At 41.5% G+C, this 20,938-nt stretch overlaps 1 protein-coding gene across 3 annotated transcripts in view; it reads right to left on the minus strand.

Moving 5' to 3' along the window:
• The window catches only part of MME (membrane metalloendopeptidase), a 66,930-nt gene that overhangs the window by 41,394 nt on the left and 4,598 nt on the right, over nucleotides 1-20,938 (minus strand). The window contains exons 1-10 of one of the 3 annotated variants that reach the window (XM_039487279.1): nucleotides 19,702-20,415; nucleotides 15,473-15,642; nucleotides 14,389-14,424; nucleotides 10,202-10,363; nucleotides 8,961-9,041; nucleotides 7,782-7,877; nucleotides 7,554-7,672; nucleotides 6,333-6,398; nucleotides 1,433-1,567; nucleotides 32-133 (exon numbers count right to left, since the gene is read on the minus strand). In XM_039487279.1, coding sequence (XP_039343213.1) covers nucleotides 32-133; nucleotides 1,433-1,567; nucleotides 6,333-6,398; nucleotides 7,554-7,672; nucleotides 7,782-7,877; nucleotides 8,961-9,041; nucleotides 10,202-10,363; nucleotides 14,389-14,424; nucleotides 15,473-15,632 — 957 coding nt within the window. In that variant the 5' untranslated portion in view covers nucleotides 15,633-15,642; nucleotides 19,702-20,415. Of the gene's footprint in view, nucleotides 1-31; nucleotides 134-1,432; nucleotides 1,568-6,332; nucleotides 6,399-7,553; nucleotides 7,673-7,781; nucleotides 7,878-8,960; nucleotides 9,042-10,201; nucleotides 10,364-14,388; nucleotides 14,425-15,472; nucleotides 15,643-15,919; nucleotides 16,043-19,701; nucleotides 20,416-20,938 lie in introns of those variants that run through there. The other 2 variants (XM_039487278.1, XM_039487277.1) reach the window with 2 other exon arrangements.

Here is a 20,938-nt window from a genome sequence, read left to right on the forward strand (position 1 = left end):
ACTTGAAAATATTGGGATATTAACCACTCACCTTATGATTGATCTCCAAAGAGAAGTTATTTTGGAGTTCTGTTAATGTCATTTTATTGTACAGCAGAACTGGATCGCTTCTGTCTTCAGGTTTAGTTGTGGCCTACACATGTTAATTACAGAAGAAGACTATATAAGTTGAGGAAATTTATAGCAATACCAGGAAAAAGAAGTGAAAATGATGAAAGAAATGAAGTTCTTACGGCTTGATACATGTCTACTGTATATGGGCAGTACATAATATTGCTCAATGTCTTGCAGGTACATGTTGTAGGCTTGAGTCAAAAGAGAGGACAAAATTACACTGACAAAACCTCTGTTAATACTATAGGTCTCCGCTTTTAGGATTAGAGAGCCAATATCACTGACTTTCCAAAAAGCTCTCTTGCTTTGCTAAAAGACTTTCAACCCATAGGATATACTCCTACTCTTTTCTCATGCACCATGGATATCCCCAGTTAAGTTGCTTAAACAGCCATCTGGTACATGTTCTCTTGTCCTCAAAGATCCACCCTTCATTCCTGGGTTTCCATCTGTCCTTTCCAATGTACAGCATCTGCCCCTGAGCCAGATCTGCCCAAAGGGTAGGAGAGAAGCAAGCACTTGCATGATGCAGCACTGAGCAGGGAAATACAGCTCCTTGGACTTTTTGCCCTGGGGGTGCCGTACTGCTGCTTCCCCTTTATCTCCTCCCATTGCAGCTTGTCTGACTAGAGAGGGGGAGGAAGTATCATCTGGTGGCATATCGTCCTTGTGTCCCTTCTTACCTTGGCTCCTATGATGGTGAGTTGAGAACGCAAAACAATAAGGATCCAAGTGATTTCTCAAAGGAAGGTGGTCTATCCAAGGCAGAATCTCCTGCCTCTGTTGACACAGCCAATTCTGCTGGTGTAGGGGTAGCAAACTTTGGCCACTCCATTCATTTTTAACTTAGAAATTCTCTCCCCAGCTCCAGTCCTTTTTAAGACTTCCTTTAGATTTATTTTTTTCATTCCCTCTTCCCTGTTCCATTATTCCTCACTCAGCTTCATCATATATTTTTCTCTGCACTCCTTTTCCTACAGGCTTCTCTAAGCAGAATGCAGATTCCACATTCCTTACAGCTCAAACTGGAGCTGAACTTTCAAATTTAGGTCAAATGGGTTTAAAATTAGGCAACGGCAGCTTGCCCATCACTAAGCATGGCATTTGCCAATAGCGAGTGCTATAGAGAAGTGTCAGATGTGATTTCCTTTCTAACTTGCCTTTTCAATCCCTCAAATCTTTATCCAATAAACTCCTTTTGGTTGAAAGTAACTTCATAACTGTTTATAATGTTCTTTCCTAAGTGTTCCTACTGGTTATCTCTTTTAACCTGCAATAAAGTCAGTTATGTAAAACCCACAAAGAAAAGTTTCCTTACATTGGCAATCTCTATCTCCAGATCCATAACTCTTTCCATTTCTTTAGAAATCTGGCTTTCATTGATAGTGAGATTTTTTTCTTGGAGAATTAGCTTAGCCACAGAAATCATGAAAGACACATAGGCTGAACATGCCTGCAAAAAAGAATCAAACAATTTCAAGACAAACCTTTTCAAAGTACTGTGTATCAGACAAATCTTAGACTAACTTTGATTTTTGTGAATTATTGTTCTTGGCACTTCTTAGCTACATTTCTAAAGAACAAAATGTAGTACTACATTCTGAAATGCTGCGTTATAACGTGGAAATTAACTTTAAAATTTCGTCATGGCAAATTGCTATATGGTTGCAGCACTAATCAAGGCTAAACATTGCGATCTGTTGTGCCATGCACTCATTATTTAAAATTAAGATGTTTCCTAGTCCATACTTAAATCCCACCCCTCGTGTTTGTCTGGGAATTACCCTAAATTTCCTAATCATTTTACTTAAATTATAATTTCTGAAAATAGTGCCTCCAGGCAGCAGAAGCAGAAACATTAAATGAGGGAAATGCTGATGGGATAGTGCTGAATTAGCATTTGGGAAATATCACTCCCAGAAACAATGATTCTTTCTTAGTCAAGTAACTACTATATCTTTCTTGTGAGTCTATAGGAACCTCTGTACTATTGGGTTATCCGGGAGAGGGGGCGGGCGGAAGCCCGCCCCATGCTAACGGATCCCCCCCCAGCCTAAGGGGAGGATCCACAGGGCACCAAAAACCCACAGGGCGGGGGGACAACTAAAAAAAGAACAGGGAGGAGGAGGTGGGGGGGGGGGAGGAAGGGAGGAGGGAGATGGGGACAGAGAGCAGAGAACCCCCCCCAGCCGCCCCACTGCCGTCAGGAGCCAGCGGGAGCCAGCCGCCGCCGCCAGAGCGCCCGAGACGTGAGACGAGGAGGAGGCAAGCCCCCCCCCCCACAGTCAGTCCCTCCCTCCCCCTCCTCCTCCTCTCCTGGTCGGGGGGCCTTTTTAGGCGGGAGGGGAGGGGGGGGGGAGGAGGAGGGTCTTGTGGGGTGGGGCCACAGAGTGAGGAGTGGAGGAGAGGGGGGGGGAGGGAAAAGGAAAAGTGAGCAGAGAATGGCGTGAGGCTCTGTGCTGGGCAGTTTCCTCAGTCTACAGCGATATGTACTTTCTATCAGAACATCCTGAGGTCTCACTAATGGCCGTGCACTCCTTAGGCCATCAAAGGCTAGGGAAAAAATGTTCTGTATACAGCTTTTTATAAATTGTGTTGGCTAAATAGTCTGTATCAGGGACATTTCTGCAGCTCCTGTAGAATTTAACAGACAACAATAACCTGTCTATAGGCTTTCAGATCATCCTATTCTATCTAATGAAAAATAATATCCCAGCTATGGATATCTATAGGGTGGTTCACATATAGTACGGATATAATTTTATAAGATTGAACTTCTATAGAACCCTCTTGGTATCGTCTGTTCAATTCTATCGGACTTTTCCATAAAGGAAAGTAGGGCAGGAATTTCATTACAATGCCTCTTTATAATTCCCATTCATTTTGCTTTACCTTCTCCCTGATAGGAATCCTGCTTTCAACATGCTCCCTGAATGCAAATATAAATAAATTAAACTAAATAGAAAAACAATATAATTTTTAAAAATATATGTGCATTTAAGGAACTATATTGGGATGTTTTGATGTCTGCTCACAAACTGACAGAATGTGTCCTGAAATGAGACATTCAGATGGACATTTTAGTGACTACCACCAATGCCATTCATCTGCAGTTAGCCTCTCATATGTGTGTTAAAAGGCAGTGCTGGTTACAGTCTGTATGCACTTGGGGCTTCAACCTGTGGGCCCTCAGTGGTACTTGTCATGAGTTAGAAAAGAACACTTTAACAGGGAGGAAATGGCATGAAGATCCTGGCAGCTACAATGACAAATTGTACCATGGGGCGTGCTCGTCAAGCCCAGAAACACCATTTACGAGTACGCAGATATGTACACAAATCTTAAGCTTTCTATGGGCCTATTCCAAAGCTCACTGAAGTTAATGGCAGTCCTTTAATTGCCTTCAATGAACTGTGGATCAGGCCTAACCTGGAGACCATTGTTCCCAGGTGCCATGCAATCAGAACAGCCAAGAAGACAATTCAGCTGATCTCTAGCTACAGTTCTAAATAGGTGCTAATATACTGCAATCTTAAAGGGCATTCAGGGTCAAAAATAACTGTCAGCAGTAGTGTGAAATGGTTTCTGAGGTACCATTAGTTTAAAAAAAACTCTCATACAGATTCCACATGTAGTTTTGGGGTGAGAAACACTCTGATAAAGCTGAAAATGCTTAGGTTAAAGAACAGGAGATGGACCATCTGTCTGTTCGCCACATACAGCTCAAGGATAAAAGCAGAATGACACAGCGGGAACCAGAGCCAAGAAAAGGCTGCTGGCAGAGTGCAGGTGGTTACTCTGTTGGGAAGAGACTTTTCTCATTCTCTTGAAGTCTTCGGGGTGGTGGGAATATTTAGAATCTGCCTGCCTAGTGCTTACTCTTGGCATTGCTAAGAGGTTTTTTGTTTTTTGTTTTTGGTTTGTTTTTGGGTGCTCCTCCCCCAAACATTTGTCCATACTTTCTTCATTATTTAGTGGTGGAATGTTTGAGGTTTTGATGGTAACTAATCTTTCAGGTCACAATGTAACACCATCTAATTTGTTCACTAAATTCTGTATCAAAACAAATACTAAAACCAAGTATCTTGCCTTTAGAAGTCCCAACAAATAGCTATTGTTACAGCCCAGATGCATCCTTAAGGTGGATGGAATTTGGATTAAAATTTGAACGGGATGCCAGCACTTTCATGTTAAACATTGCACAGATTTGTATATCTGAGAACTCAGTGGCCTGATTCCCCTCTCACTTAAGCTTGTGTAAATCACAATCTGCTCCACTGAAGTCATTCGTGCTATACTTTGTAAAAACTATTGTAAGATCAAAATCAGGCCCATAGTCAGCCCAAATGAAAATACCAGCAAGAATCACAGTTCACACAATTTATATAATTTTCTCATGACCTACTTTCTGGTAGGCTGTAAGCTCTTTGGGACAGGGGCCATCTTTTTGTTCTGTGTTTGTACAGCACCTAGCACAGTGGGGTACTCGTCTATGAAAGGGGCTCCTAGGAACTATGGTAATATGAATAATTAGTGGTTGTCTTTATTAGTAAGTAAACTCTAACTAAACATAACTAGTATAAATTGTAACATTAAGTATCATATGTTAGCAAAAATCAACAAAACACAATCATGTATTTCCCACCACTTCTGCCTTTAATTATATGATGGGAAAACTGGATAATTAAAGGCACAGTTTTAGCACTTAGATGACTTCAGTAAATATTTATTTATTTATTTATTTAACTCCTTCGGGGTTAAGGTGCACCCCTTGTTGGCAATGGGGGAATATACAATTCTAGTATCAAGGAGTTAATGAAAATATGCATGCATGGTAAGTAAATATGAATTAAAGAAGATCAGCTAGAACTATAAACAGCTTTAGTAATTCTAATGGCATGATGTGATGTAGGTGCTATGCTCTTTGCTTACCTTCAAGCTTGAGATACACTTAGACCTTTTCTGCTAAACCATGCAATACAATAGTTCTGACTGGAGGCTCCTTTTTGACTGTAGGCTTCCTATTCTCTTTGTCCCATTAAACATACCAGTGACAACTAATATTTAACAATTTTTTTCAAAATGATCAAATCATAGAAGCTAACATCAATCATAGAATAGCAGGGTTGGAAGGGGCCTCAGGAGGTTTCTAGTCCAACCCCCTGCTCAAAGCAGGACCAATCCCCAGACAGATATTTGCCCCAGATCCCTAAATGCCCCCCAGATTGAACTCACAACCCTGGGTTTAACAAGCCAATGCTCAAACCACTGAGCCTATCCCTCCCCAAATGTCATTGCCATTCTTAATCTTGTTTTCAAAAGTCAATGAATCCACTAACTCTAACTCTGGTCTATAAGCTCCCAGGACAAGAACCTCAAGAAGATGGCAGCAAATCTGTAAAGCCTGGCCTCCACTGACACTCTAGACTCTTTCCAGTCTGGCTTCATCCAATATGTACAGAAGTGGCCTTGGCTGAACTGATGAGACAACTTCCTCACGATGCTGGAACACCAGGGCTGAGACCAAAGCTTCCATATTAAATGCTTTTAACACTGCCAGTTTGAACTATCCTGGCTTGTTTTTTGTGTCCATTTTGGGGAACGGCTGCTGTTCTGTAAGAGCTTCAACTTGCATGCTCACACAAGGCTCAGCCTCATCATTGCTCTTCTTTGACATCTATGTGCAGCCACTAGGGATGACCATGAGGCAACATGAGCTATGTGCATCCTTCTCATCCAGCACAGAATATTCCCACTATCTCAGTGCATATGTGGAACTTGATTTTGGCTAGAGAACAGCTGGCTCAGAGTGCACTCGGGAAAAATGAACCAAGTCCCTACCTTTACTGAATCATATTCACAGCAGCACCTCAGCCCTACAGGCTCTTGTCCCCTTCCACTACTCTCATTTGTATCTCCTTGCCTTCTCACTTGCTACTCATATTCATATTCAATGTTTCCTTTTCCTGTACCTGATTTTTGTGCCTTTCTTCATGTTCCTTCCTCCCTCTTCTCTCTGCTAAGCACACTCTCCTTGCTATCAAATCAATCTCTTCTTAAAACTCATTATACCCATGAACCTCTCTGTTCCCCCCCACCAGTGAGGTTTCCATGGGAGTTAGATTGCAGGCTCTTTGGGCCAGGGACGGTTCTCCTTTCAGTATTGCCTGTGCACATGGGGAGAGACTGTGCACCCCTACTTGTTAGCCATGGCTTACCTCCTTATATGCACCAGTACATTCATAGTAGTCTCGAGAAGGCAGACCAAGCCCAGGTTGATCAATCTACAAAAACAATTAAAAAAATAGCTTACAGACAAAATTGTCCCACCCTGTAGCAAACCAAAATTTTGGAAATGATGAAAGTATTGCTCTCTGATTTCATTCTTGCCTTAATATTGCAAATCCACAGGCTGACTGAGGTGGAACGCTTTCTCTCTCTTTTCCTACCTTCCTCTCCCTCCCCCCTCTTCTTTTTCCTCTCTTTTTTTCCTTCCTATTACTGGAAAACTTTACATCAAGACTGAATGCTTCCCTAAAAGCCATGCTGTAATTCAAACACAGACATTGGACTTGAGGAGGGGATTAATACAGGAAAGTCCTCTAGCCTGTGTCCTGCAGGATGTCAGATTAGATAATCACAGTGGAACCTTCTGGCCTTAAAATTTATGAATCATCTCCTCTTAGCTCTTTCCCTCTGCTGCCCTATGAACAATACAGTCCATTGTGGCATTGTCTTCAGAGGTAAGCAGACAACGCAACTGGTGGCAAGGAATACACAGACAAATCTACCGGTGGGCACCATGGCTCTTGCATACTCTATATAATGTGTACAACAGAATAGATTCACCATTGCTAAGGGTTGCATGAGAAAGCTGGGTTGCAGATGGATTCACTAGTGCACTTCCCCAGATATTCTGCTATGGGAGACTATTTTAAATTATGGCCAGGGTAGGCTGCACAGCAGCTGCCTGGAAAATGCGCTATTTAATCAACAAATAGACTGGTCACTCTGGCCACATCCCTTTCAGAGCTCTGCTCAGCAGATCCTGCAGTGGAGTAAGGGGTGTGACTGTCTTCTACACCTGCAACTCCCTTCTTGGTGGGTTTTCTGCCTTAGGGTCTTGGAATCCTGAGTTATGCTGGCTGAGCATAGTCCAGCGAGTACAAGAAAATACGCTGCATGCATACGGTTTTCACACCTATACAGATATTTGTCACAGTCCTATTAAGTGTAATTAAAAACCCTCAGTAACTGAGATTCTCTGTACCAGACAGATAAAAGCTTTAAATACAAAGGTACAAACATTCATAAGATTTGCTATTGCTTAACTGCCAAAATTCAAATCAGTAAATTTTTCCTTCTGACTTCTTATAGCTAATAGAGTGAAATGTGTATGGCTCAGGATTATTTAGCCAATGTCATCCTAGCAGACTTACATGAATGATATGTGCTGTGGAGTTCTTATCATCTGTGCCAACAAAAAAATTAATAAGGACCCTTTTCCCATATTGTGAATTCAGTTGTGCAATAGCTGTTTCAGCTGTCCAACTGGCACCTAACGAAATGATAGATGCATTTAGTCTCAGTATTTTTGGAAAATAAAGAAAAAATACAATCATTTAGAAATTTCTAACAGAAAAATAAACAGACAAAAGTTGTCCTACCATATGCAGAGTCCCAGTTATCTGTTGCTACAGGCCATTCAGACACCCGTGGCAATATATTGATCAAAGGTTTTCCACCTCTACTATCAATAATAGCTTTTGGAAACAAGAAAATTAATACAGTATGAGTTATATGCCCAGATATTTTAAAACATCCAAATACTATATTGACTTGTATAAAAGGTTCTCCATATTCCAGGATTCTGCAGCTGAAAGACTTTCCCACAGAACACACCCACCAGCAGCACCGCAGATTTGTGCTCCAGAATCTGAGATTTCTTTTTTAAAAAATCCTCTCATGGATGAAAAACAAACCAACCAAATAAAAAACTTCAAAATGTAAGCCAGAGTAAACTGAAGTACAGTCTGCTGCAATCACCTTCAAACAATAGCTCTGAAAAGTTTCAGAGAAAGGGCTACATTGTTAGCTATTTTACTGCTGATCATTTTAGTAGAAACATCTGGCTAACGTTCTTATCCCTAAAATCTAACGTTTCACTCTGACACCTAACAATGATAATTCAAAGGGCTACATTGTTAGCTATTTTACTGCTGATCATTTTAGTAGAAACATTTGGCTAACGTTCTTATCCCTAAAATCCAAAACTGTCTCCCTATGCCTTTCCTGATGTCAGAAGTCCCAAATGACTGCTACCCAGCACTCAATCTCCATCTTACCCCTCAAGAATTTCTACAGTGCAGTTCTAAGTTGCTGACAAAAGGCAGCAGCACAGAGAATACTGAAAATGCATGGGAAGAGTAATCTAAACTGATATCAAAATTAATAACATGGGCTACTGTACTGATATTGATATTTAATTAAATAAAAATCTACATAAGAACAGCCATACTGGGTCAGACCAAAGGTCCATCTAGCCCAATATCCTGTCTTCTGACAGTGGCCAATGCTAGGTGCCCCAGGGAGAATGAACGGAACAGGTAATCATCAAGTGATCCATCCCCTGTTGCCCATTCCCAACTTCTGGCAAACAGAGTCTAGGGACACCTAATTTAGTTTACATGAAGTTGGGTCAGAATTTCCAGTTTGCTTCCCGAGATGGCTCCAGAAGCTGGGAGTCTTGTAACATTTAGGTATAGCTCCCATGCACTGTGCAGTATATGGATTATGCCCATATTTATATAGAAATTTTATGTACAGTAATTTGTGGAGAAACTTACTTTCATTTATACATGATCTGTACAGAGTTTTTGCTTTCTGCACTGCCACTATGTCATTGCTGTTGTCCCTGTCAAGGACGTCTGAAACAAAGAACACATACATGGACAAATATTACAGCATCTCATCTGCAATGGGAGGAGCCTGGAGAAAAACATGATGGAAACCAACTGGGAGCACAAGTATGGGGGATCAATAACTCTTCGGCATGCTCCCTGTTCATAGCAAATCCCATAGAAGCCTCTCCACTCCAAGTCTGAGAGGACAGGGCCCTGGAGGTGGCATGGCTGAGTGAGGAGTGGTGAGACTCTTGAGACAGCTACTCTCCATGGTATCACCTCTAGTCTACAGATGTTTCCCAGTAATGTTTGCCAGGTAAACCTTCTATGGAGTCCCCCTCTGTAGAATGAAAATTCCCTGACCCGGGCAGGAGAGTTTGCAGATGGTGGGGAAGCTCTGTGAGTAGAGGGAGCTGTGTTGCCATGCAAGAGGTGAAGCCTAGGAAACAGTACAAGAATATTGGGTTTCCTTGCAAAGGCCTATTACCACCGGGGATGCTCTGAGTTTTGCAGGTTGTGTCCCCAAAATGATCTGCTGGGGGTAGCTGGGAAGGGTGCTAGCTTCCCACCCCCTGGAATGGAATGATTAGAAGAATACCCTATGTGTGGAAACTCAAGGGAGGGATTATATAGGCCACAATCCTGAATTTGGTCTTAATACCTTGTGACATCTTGATATGCCTTGACCTTAACATTTAGAAAGGGGTCAGCCTGTTTGGCTGCAGCTGAAGGACTACTGACATGCAGAATGTAAAGCTGGCACAGAGCAACTTCCAGCATGTGGAGCAGTGCTCCAAGGGGTCACACAGAGTGAAAGTCCTTTCTTCCCCTCACTGGAACAGCTGTCACTTATAGGTCATGAGGGTAATGAATCGGGTTTCAGCTGTTGTAATAGGTGGATAAGTGCACAGAATTCAGTCCTCACAGAGGTCAGTTCTGGACAAGTCTGCTTCAGTGGTCAGCTATTATTTTTCAGAAACAACAGCATAACCACCAAAGCTCAAATTACTAGCCAAGCAAATATTCTGGCTTGACTTATGCTGAACTGAATACAGAAGAATCTTGACTATTCTATCATGTATAAACCTTTATTAGATAACGTGTTTTTGTTCTGATTACACATAAGCCAAAGAGGAAACTTTTATATGGTCCAGCTTTCTAGTACATGAACAAACTCCACTGACCTTTCAAAACAACTTCTAGTTCGTCTCTTAAAATGTCAAAGTTGCTGTAACGGGAGCTGGTCTCTGGAATGACATTCTTCTTTAACCATCCTCCACAGGCATATTGGTAAAAATCTTTACAAGGTTCTGCAGTAGTGTCCATAGCCTCAATGATTCGGGCTGCTGTAATATGAGACAGATCAACATGTAGAAACCTTAGAGAAAATAAATAAATCTGGATTCTGAGGTGGAAAGGGACTAATATAATTCCTGAGTTTAGGATATCCTGGCTTCCCCCTTCCCTCTCCAAAACACCTACACAATCTTCTTAAGTTAAATTAAAAGATTTTTTTTCTAAACTAGCCAGTAAATTTTAATATCTTTAAAGCCCTGGGTTGACAATGATGAATTCATCCTCATGACAGCCCTGCGGGTTGGGTGGGTATTATCTCCATGTTACTAATGGGAACACTGAGATAGTAAGGTAAAGTAACTTACCCAAGGCAGAGTCAGTGTGAGAACCAGGATTAGAACTTAGAATCACCTGACTCCCAACCCTGTGCTCATTCTTCCAGACCACACCACCTTTCTAATTCATACTATAATATGATAAATACTAAATTGATATCTGATATTGTTCACTGAAAGCTCTTCATCCTCAAAGGGCAGTAGAGCTGGACCCACATGTAGTGGTGAGTAAGCAGCCTTAAAGCAAAACTCCAGTGATTTGTTTGTTATCTAAAAGGTATTTTAAAAAAAAAAACCAAAACATTTTTGTGCATATTCCTACTCAGTATGCATTTAAAAATGTCAAAGCATCTTTTCAAAATCCTAGTTGCTTATTTAGGATCAAATGCTGAAGTACTTTCTTAATTTAATCCTTACTCAGGTAAATCTGCCATTGATTTTAATGTGCCTAGATGTGGAGCTACTACTAAACATTCCACAAAATGCAACACGTACAATCATTTTTTTTAGTAACCAGTTTTTTTTTCTAATTGTATTTGGCATCATAAGATTTTCAAGATAATCAGTCATGGGGTCATCATTTGTTTTTTAATTATATACAAGGTACTTATGTTTCCTTTACTCATTTACACTTCTTTGTAATAAAATGTGGCTAGAATAGCATTTAAATTACACAGAGAGGGAGACATTTTCAGAGGAGATTGGAGTCTGGTGAATGAAGGAAACTAGGGATTGGAGGTGAATGTTAGGAGTTAAGTCTCCTAGAAAGGGTAGTGCTCAGTCTACAGAATTAAAATTATATTTTGGTGGAGTTGGAGATTTGAGGGCCTGCTTGTGCACAAATCCCTACCATTTGAGCTAAAAGAATAACCGTTAAGTGAAAGCAATGGTAAACGGTTAGCCTCTATGTAAACTAGCCACCAGAGCAGGACAGTTTTCAAGCACACTTAATTTGCAGTAGTGGTAGAAAGGCTCCCAGGAGCCAAACTAGAAGGAATGAAAGACAGAGCCTACAGTAGAAGAAATCAAGCACAAGGCTGTCAGCAAAAGGAAAAGACATCTGGGATTTTGAGTAGAGATGAAGATTTAAGGTTCTGGAATAAAGATTGAGTGTGTGTTGAAAATGTGTGGAAAAGAAGACAAATAGATGCTTGAAGCAGAAAGAGAGACAAAACCCTGCAAATGAAAAGTCAAAGCACATCACCAAGAAATTCTAAAAAGTTTGGTAAAAAGTTACCAAAACACGTCATTACTCCATTCCTGTATTGTTCCTTAGAAATCTATATTTTGAGTAAATAAAGTTTAAAAATTGTATACCACTAGCATTTTATACATAATACATAGTGTGGTCTGCTGCCAATTACTTTTTTTAAAAAAAACTATTTTGTATATTTCTTCACATGAGGCAAACTGTACACTCACAATGGAGAGAATGTTAAATTATTTTTATTACATTTTTTTGGATGAACAATATACTCTGAAAATCCTATGGGGAGTCACTGCAGCTTGAATGATGAATTTGTGTCTCAGTTAAATTTGAACTTTATCACTTTCCCCAAGGCACTACTGATCTTGTTTTCCTTTATTTGTCCATGCTGCAGCTCTTGGTTTTATTGGGCCTGCTCCTGCTCTCATTGAGATCAGTAGCTAAACTCCTATTAACTACAGTAAGAGCAGACCCACAGAGCTCAATCAATTGGCATCTATAATGCAAGACCTTCATTTTAACCCTTTTCAGGGGCTTGTACATACTGCAAAGTTTTTGAAAATGAACACACAAAACTGTCCCAGTACATCGTTCATATCTGTAAGTTCAAGGCTTTACCAGTTTATTTAATTTCTATCCCTAATAAAATTGTGCTGATTCAATTTCTTTTGCGACCTCTGTATAATTTCCTTGGGTTAGTAATTTGATCAGATACTTTCCATGTGTGAACTGCTGCCATAGTACTACTGAAAGTAACCTGAGCAGCTTATCCCACTTGGCCTTGATACCAAAGTCCAAACAGATATTCAATGGACACCAACTATTGATTTAAATTCTGAACTCAGAGTCACAGTTTATCACAGTGGAAACATTAATAATACATAGTAACTAATATAGATTGACAACTATTTCTCTGGTTTAAGGGATTTTTTTATTATACCAGTCTTTCGCAACAGAGTGAATTTTATCATGCCATTGAATCACTTCTTAATGGTGCAAAACTCATGAAAACCACTATATTACCAAATCTTTTGAACTGCTGGGTGCCTTGAACTCCCACCAACTAGCCATTACAGAACACTGGCTTAGGGTTGGAGTTTGGAGACCCCATTTGCAATAGCGAGCATTTAAACCCAGGAGTAGTCGTGTGGGTGAATGAGTATGTGCTCACAGACATGAACAAGGACTCCACAATCTGGCCCTTAGGTCATGTGCCATATTTATAGGTCTGACCTCCTACATAAAATAGGCCACAAGACTTCCCTGGAAGAAGAAGAATGCAGAATACATGATGGGTTATACGGTTTAAGGGTTTTATGGGTGCTTGTTTGGAATGAGCTGTGTTATTCACAAGGCTTATCTCAAATTCATACTAATAATTTTATCTATGATTATTCACATAGAGCATATAGAACAAATGGAATGTTCTCTGGGTCTCTGCCCAAAGGAATTTACAGTCTAACTCTCATAAATATGATATATGGACAACAGTTCGAAGATGAGTAGATGCAGAGAACTGTATTTTTGTATCCCAATGAAAACCAAGTAAAGGCGAGACTGTGGCTGTAAGCTGCTGGACTGAGTTGGTGATGTCTCTCTGTGACATTGGAGTCAGTGGCAAAACTCCCATTGACTTCAGCTGGGCCAGTATTTCACTCATTGTGCCTGAGGCAATACAATGTTTCCTGAAGCACTGGGTGAGTGCCCACAGCAAGGGCATCTGCTACTACCATAGTGCAGTATGTGCTTCCCTCTTTCCCGTGGCAGCCAATGATGAAGGAATGATGAAGGAAATTCTATTGCTCCTCTTAGCAGTATAGTCCCCCAGTCCTTTTACTCTAAAGGGCCAATGACTGGCTGTGCTTAGAGAAGTTAAGTGGGGTACAAGGTTCCTTGCTTCCTCTTCACCTCAGCCTCTTTCATATGCCCATGCAGGGCAGTGCACAATTTAGAAGATGGAGGATGAAATCTGGAAGATACAGGGTAAAATCCTGCCCCACTGGAATCAATAGGAGTTTTGCAATCGACTTCAATGAGGCCAGGATTTCACCCATAAAAGATAAATCACTACCCTTGATTTTACCCTTGAAGGCTTGATCCTGATCTCAGCCATGCAGAGAAGCTGAATTTTACAAGAGAGTCAACAATGAAGGCCTGTGTTTTGAGATCAGGACTGAGGTTTTAATATGCTTTAAAAAAGTAAGTGAACCATTGCTGCTATATTTCATGAATTAAAAGTATGATATACAATTAAATCAATTAATTTTACCAAACATTTTAATTAAACTTAAATAAAACTGATATTATAAAACTCCCACAAAAGTATCTACTACAAACACGTAAAGACCATATGAAATCAATACTCTTTCAGTGCCATTGCTTTCCTGAAACAGCTAACGTGTTACTAAATAAATGAGAGATTTGTGAAGAGGGGAATATTTAAGGTAAGCAGGGTGACAATGTATAATGGATTTCATAAAGTACTTATACAGGCAAAAGTATTAGAATCAGTTGAAAAGCTATATATCCTTACCTGATTTTATACAGTCTGAAGACTTGCAAACACCATCTGAAAAAAGTTATGGGACAAAAATTCAAATCCTTAATTTCCAGTTGAAAGTCTCCTTAATGTACACTACTCTAAATTTTAATTTCAGTGCTACCATCATTTCAGAATTGAATTTAAAGGCAATGCAGAGACTAACCACCACCTAAAATTTTAATTCATTAAGGGCCTGATCCCTGCAAACACTTATACAATTGAATATAATGCTAACTGCTATGTCCTATTGGCATCAGTGGATACTCACAATAGTTAGTGCTTCAACTGGTAAGTAAGTGTTTTCAGGATCAGGCCCTAAGATTGCTAACATCTTCATTTAGTTAGGGTCATGCACTGCTTTTGATCCTTCTGATGAAATTCCGATTGACAACAATGGGAGCCGTACTGCAAATCAAGAGCCTTAGTTAGGAAGAATGGAGTTTTCATGCTGGGTACAGTAAGGATGTACAGAAAGCTTTTCCATTTCATTTATCTTTTCACCAGCATATTGAATACTCTGTGCTTCACTGTGTAATTATAGACTGTAAACTACAGAATTAGTATATTGGAACAAACAGGGTTTTTTTTAAATATAGCATTTGCCACATTCTGTTTCTTGAAGTAAAAATTGTTGGATAAGGAATGTTCATAGTAAATCGGAACTTTAAATGAAATATTAAATTTGGATTAATTTTTAAATTTCAGTTGACCATTTAATGCTGTCTAATGACTCTTATCGTCAGCTGCCAATAAATGGCAGCTGTTAATCAGCTCATTTTATACACAATACTTTGTATGATTATAAAAAGTATAACATAGTAGTGACAGGCAATTAAATTCTTGGCTGAGCCCCTCTAGGTCAAACATAAAATGTTTTTTTCTTTTATTAGCTAAATAATTTAGTTAGCAATATATATGCACTCAAACATACTGAAACGTTAACGTTGCATTTGAGCCTATGTCACTTGAGTGCTATTACCTTATTCTATCAGGTTCATTCTATTCTTGAAGACTTTTTTTGCAGAATATTAACAACTTTAACATTCAAATTGCAGTCAGATGAACATCCACTTACCATCATATGTTGCATACAGAACTATCATTGTGATAGATATAATAGTTAGGAGAATCACTACAACAACCAGCCCTATTTCGAGGGCGCTCCATCGCAGTTTTTTCTTTGGTTTTGGAGTGTTCATTTCAGTTATATCCATCTGGCTTTCCGACTTGCCCATAACCCAAATTCTGAGAAGGAAAAAGCCAAATTCACTGAGAGCCTAATTGAATCATATTTCCCAAATACATCTAGCCACTTAGTTCATCAGCTACTAGGATGTTTTCCGTGGTGAGCTAGGAAAAAACATTGGCTTGTTTACACATCTGAGTAGCATGTTAGTCATGAAATTAAAGTGACTATAACCACACAGTTGTTTTGCCACTCACAGTTCACAGGACAGTTCTTCTTTCACATATACAACCCACCGAAAAGGAAAGAACACAAACCCAAGGTTTTAACACTTACCCTTGTGATTTAATCATACATCTTGGTACAAGAGTTCACAGACAAGCAAAAGGCAACTATTACTGTCTGAATAAAAATTAACTTAACATTCCAATCTTTGATCTAATGCCAAAGGTCAAATGTTGTTTTTTGCCTCAGTGGCATTTTTTTAAATCATTTCAGCAATTAAAGATTGTAGTGTTGAGGCTATGACTAAATAGAAGCAAGAAAAATGCTTTGTTCTGGGCTCAAACCCACTCACACTGAAATTAGTGGGAGTCTTTATGTTAATTTTAATGGGAGTAGGATCAAGACCACTGATCTAACTTTAGATGGGTGTAAATTAGGAATAACTCCAAGAAAGTCAGATAAAACTAGTGGAAGTGAGGTCAGGGAATGTGCAGGTAGTAGGACATGGCTGTGGTGACAGCCCTTTTTGTTTGTATTTCTTTAAAGGCAGTTTTTGGTTTGCCTCTTACAGTACTGCTGATCTTATATCCACTCCTTGCATCCTCATTTGAATATTGCCATTCAAATGGGGCCCGTTCATTCCCTCTTCTTCTGCAATATTGGGTCAGATTCTCCTTGATGCAAGGTAATTCTCCCCGCCACAGAATGGGGACTCTGACAGTGTCAACTCAGAGTTTCCTTGAGATTCTTTTATCCCTGCCCTTTCTACTCTACAGGGAAGAATATTGGATTTCTACCAGCAGGAATTGTGGAAATCCTCAAACTCTCTGGGCTTGTTCCCCAAAGTAACAAACCAAGGGCACAGCAACAAGTCAGGACCTTTGAGTCCTCCTGCCTCCATCATATCCAGAGGAATCCCCCTGGGGCATCTGGCCCAGTGGCCCTCCTTGCCATCATCCAATAAGGAACAACAGCTGGTGGTGACCTTCTCGGGAATCTTGACATCAAAACTCAATCAGCTCTGAGGCTTGTTCTCTCTCTCTCTCTCTATTATTTACTGTATTGCTATTGGTGGCTGGTTCTGCTTCATCCCTATCCTCTCCTACCACCATAGCCATTCAACTGCCCAACCTCATTTCCTTCCCCATACAGATTGTGAGTCCCACTCATTCCCACTCTTTTATACCTATGACCTCTTCCTCCCCTCCTTTCAATTTCAAGATCTCTGCACCCCCTCCCAAAAAAAAACCCTAGCCCGCTATAACTAGTATTTGTAAATCAATAAATAAAATATGTAAAAGAATTCAACAGCCTGGAGCTAACTTTCCACCTGTCCCATCACCCTGATCACTTTGTGTAAATGTTCCCCAACTCTTCCTCTTTTTTAGACTCTAGGCTCTCCTGGGCAGGGCTGGTGTATGTTTGTCCAGCATCAAGCTCAATGGAGTCTGCGGCCCTGAGCCTGACTGGTGCCTTTGGAGGACTATGGGAACAATAATAACAAGAGTAAATAAATGAATAGGATGATATGCCCTCCCATTGTCTCCAAGTTCTACTTGCAGTCCCCAGGTGTCACAGTGCTTACAGGCTTTCCTGACTCACAGCTGCTCACTTAAGGGATAGTTCTGGAACCACACAGCAAGGAGGCACAGGAGGTCCCTAGGAGATTGGAATCCTGCATAGCTTGTCTAGCCCCTCTCTTTTCAAACATATAGCGACCACCAGAGCCCTACCTTCCTTCCAGTCCACATGGGCCCTGTTTTGCTGTGAATTACAGGCCTTTCATCAAATAAGTTACAGCTTGCCACACATAAGAGTGGAATCCCATAGAAAATGGATACAGAAGAGCGAGAACTTCCCATGATTGGGAGAACTGGGTCCTATATTAACCTGTGAAATCTAAATTCACAGATAAAAATGTATAACTTTTAAATTGCTTTTATCTTTTCACCTCCACACACAGCAAGCAATAAGAATTGCTCTTTATTTATATTAAGAGCTGACCAATGCTCAAAATGTTACAAACACTCTCCTCCGAAATTAGAATATAGTACACTCTTCTGATTTTGGAAGTGTTTTTAGTGCCCTGGAAAGGCAGCTTTTCAGAGCTACAAGAAGTGTATCTTTCATGTGCAAATGTGCTTCTTGCAGTCAGCAACTTTTTCCAAGTGAACTAATCTTTCTGCTGCTGCAGGAGTGTTCCTCTTATTTAAAGGTATCCCACTGATTCATTCTTACTTTTAGTTCTTTGTAAAACCTATAAAGTCTGCATTAAAGAACACCTAGTAAAAGCCTTTTTATGTGTTAATTGCAGACACAACAAAAGCCTAGGAGTAATTTAAGCAGATATGACCTTAGGTATTATAGTTTCATTATGTTTCTCCCAGTGCTCCTGTGATCCTCTACTAGCTCCCCATTAAGGCTTAGACAAAACAGACATCCATAATTATTTTGACTGACTGGCCTAGGTGGTAGAGTGAGTTAATGCATTAGCTTTTCACTTCTGGATGTATATGTTTAAAACTGACTTCTGAGATGAGCCATGTGTTCTCAATCAAATCTCTAAAGAAATGTATGTGTCCCAAAAGTACCACACACTTCCACATGAGTTAAAACTTATGTCCTGAGGAACTGAGGAGTAGACATACCTGGTGTGTTACAGTAAGAGTAGGAAAGGATTGACAGAGATGACTAACGAATGCCTTCAGCCATCACTCAGATAAGCATGAACTCTTGGGCTAGGGCCACTGTCTCTTCTACATTTTATCAGACATGTGAATGTGATCTTGGAGTAACTATATATACCTGCAACAACCTTCGCCATTTACAAATATAATTCATTTTTAATTAAAAAGCGAACACAGAGTATTTGTTACAGCCATACCACTTTGTGCTATGATTTTGTCAGCTCCTACAAGCTAAGTAGTGGCCTGGATCAAGAAAAGGGGTATCAGAACCCTATTGACACTACTGATTATTCAGTAGGTAGCAATTTGGTTATGGCATCCATTGTTCATCCTTTGGAGGAGATGTAAAACCAAAGTTACCAAAGGTATAAGACCAGAGTCACGATCATTTCAGTAGGATGACTTCCATAAGTAAAGGGTGCAGGATGTGGCCTCTGGAACACTAAGCTGGATCCTGCAGGGTACTTAGCTAGGAGCTGGATGTGCTCAGCATCTCACTGCTTTTATAGCATCTCACTGGTGGCACTAAGTTTCTTGCAGGTTCAAAACCATAGTGATTTAATAAGTTTTATGAAATGTGTAATATCAACTTTTATGTAAAAGACAATGTGAAAAAATAACCAAATGCCCTCAAAGCATAATCAGTATCACTGTAAATTACATTTGAGTCCAGTGGAGGAAAACAGGGTACTTGTAAATAAGGTATGTATGGCTTCATGATGACAAAAGTAGCAGAAGACCGAAACAACATACATCTAGATAGTGTTAACTATATGCTGTATATAATTAAAAATCACAGTCCAATGAAGGCTTGGCCACCATAACATCAATATCCATAACATTAAGAGGAGACTCCGCTGCATGTTCCAGGGCACGTTTGTTGAAGAGAAGGACAGCCAAGTAACTGTGTACAGGGAGGTGTGATAGTCACAGAGAGAAAGCAGTTTTCTAAACTATCTCCATAGCTCTCCAGTTGCATCTTCTCCCTGTCCTCCTCTTCCTCCCTCACTTCCAGAACCTCTCCCTGTCCGACCCCACTCTCATTCTCTTCCCCTTTTCCAGTCTCCTTCTCTCCACTTCAAATCTCCCTCCCCCCTTCTCCAGCCCATATGCCCTCGCCCTGTCCTCTCCCCGCTGCCCTGGCTCCTCTCGCTACCCCTCTCCCCCTGCCAGTCCCGCTGCCCGGTCTCCTCTCCCGGGACTCACCAGCTGATGTTCGGAGAAGTTCGGTGCGGATGTAAATAGACACATCACCGACCAATGAAAAAGCGAAGGCAGCCTTGGGTGTCCCCGGCTGAGCAGTCGCCGGGAGCCGGCGGGACAGCGGCTGGGCTGGGCTGAGCGGGGCACAGACTCTGCTCCTGGGGCGCTGGGCTCAGACTCCGGCTGCAGCACGGCCAGGGGCGAGGAGCTGCGGCATCTCCAAGACATCAAAGCCCAGCAGAGCGCTGCCTGCTTCCCGCACCGGCTGCGGTGGGAGTTTGGCGGCGGCTGCTGCAGAGCCAGGCTTCGCTGGCGGCAAGAAACCAGCCCTTGTCTCCCGGCGGCCGGCTGGGCAGGTCCCTGCGGGGAGCCGAAGGCTTCCCCGGGCGATCGTACAGTGGGATGGGGGCAGGAGGATGAGCCCCTCGTCACCTCGCTGCCCACACCGGGCGGGGGAGGAGGGGGTTGGCCAGGCACTCCCGCCACAGCGCGCTCGGGGATGGCAAGGGAAGGAGGCGCCTGCTGGTGGCCCTCAGCGCCGGGGAGCACTGGTCCGATGGAGGTGCCCCATTTCCTGACTCGGGACTGGAGGCTTGGGGCAGACTTTCGCCTGCCGCGCGCTCTCGCGTGTGTGAAACACGCACACAGGCCGTATGCAAAGTGACAGCCGAGCTGCAGCGGGAGCTCAGACTGCACCTTCCTTCCCGGGGTTTTCGTGTCTCCCCAGGCTCAGCCCAAGGAGGGGGCGGGGGGGGAGGTTAGCAGTGGAAGTTCTGCCGTGCACAATGCAGGCGCGTTGCCTTTGTCACATGAATGCGGTCCCATCGCTTCTCTGCAAGCTTCCTTTCCCCACGCGCACTTCATGATTTCTGAAGACGGAGAGACAGACAGGAGAGACTTTTTGCATTCAGAAGGGGGCTGGGTATAGAAATGGCCCTGAACTGCACTTTTCTCAAGATCCTCTGGCAAACTAGATAGGCATGTGCACCTTTGGCGCCATAATAGTAGAAATCACGCTACTATCTACATAGTTAACAAGGGCAGTCGTTGGATTTCTGTCACTAACGTGCCAAACAGGCAACTGATAGATTTTTATTACCATTCCCCACACCCACTTTCCTAGAAACCCATATTGTGTTTCAGGGTAGCAAGTGCCAACTGAAATGTCTCAACTCTGATATTACCAGCTCCGCAAACTAAAATATCTGCCACCCTCAGAGATGCAACCTTTCTTTAATGG

Source organism: Mauremys reevesii, linkage group 9 (genome assembly GCF_016161935.1).
Source record: "Mauremys reevesii isolate NIE-2019 linkage group 9, ASM1616193v1, whole genome shotgun sequence".
NCBI classification, from domain to species: domain Eukaryota; kingdom Metazoa; phylum Chordata; order Testudines; family Geoemydidae; genus Mauremys; species Mauremys reevesii.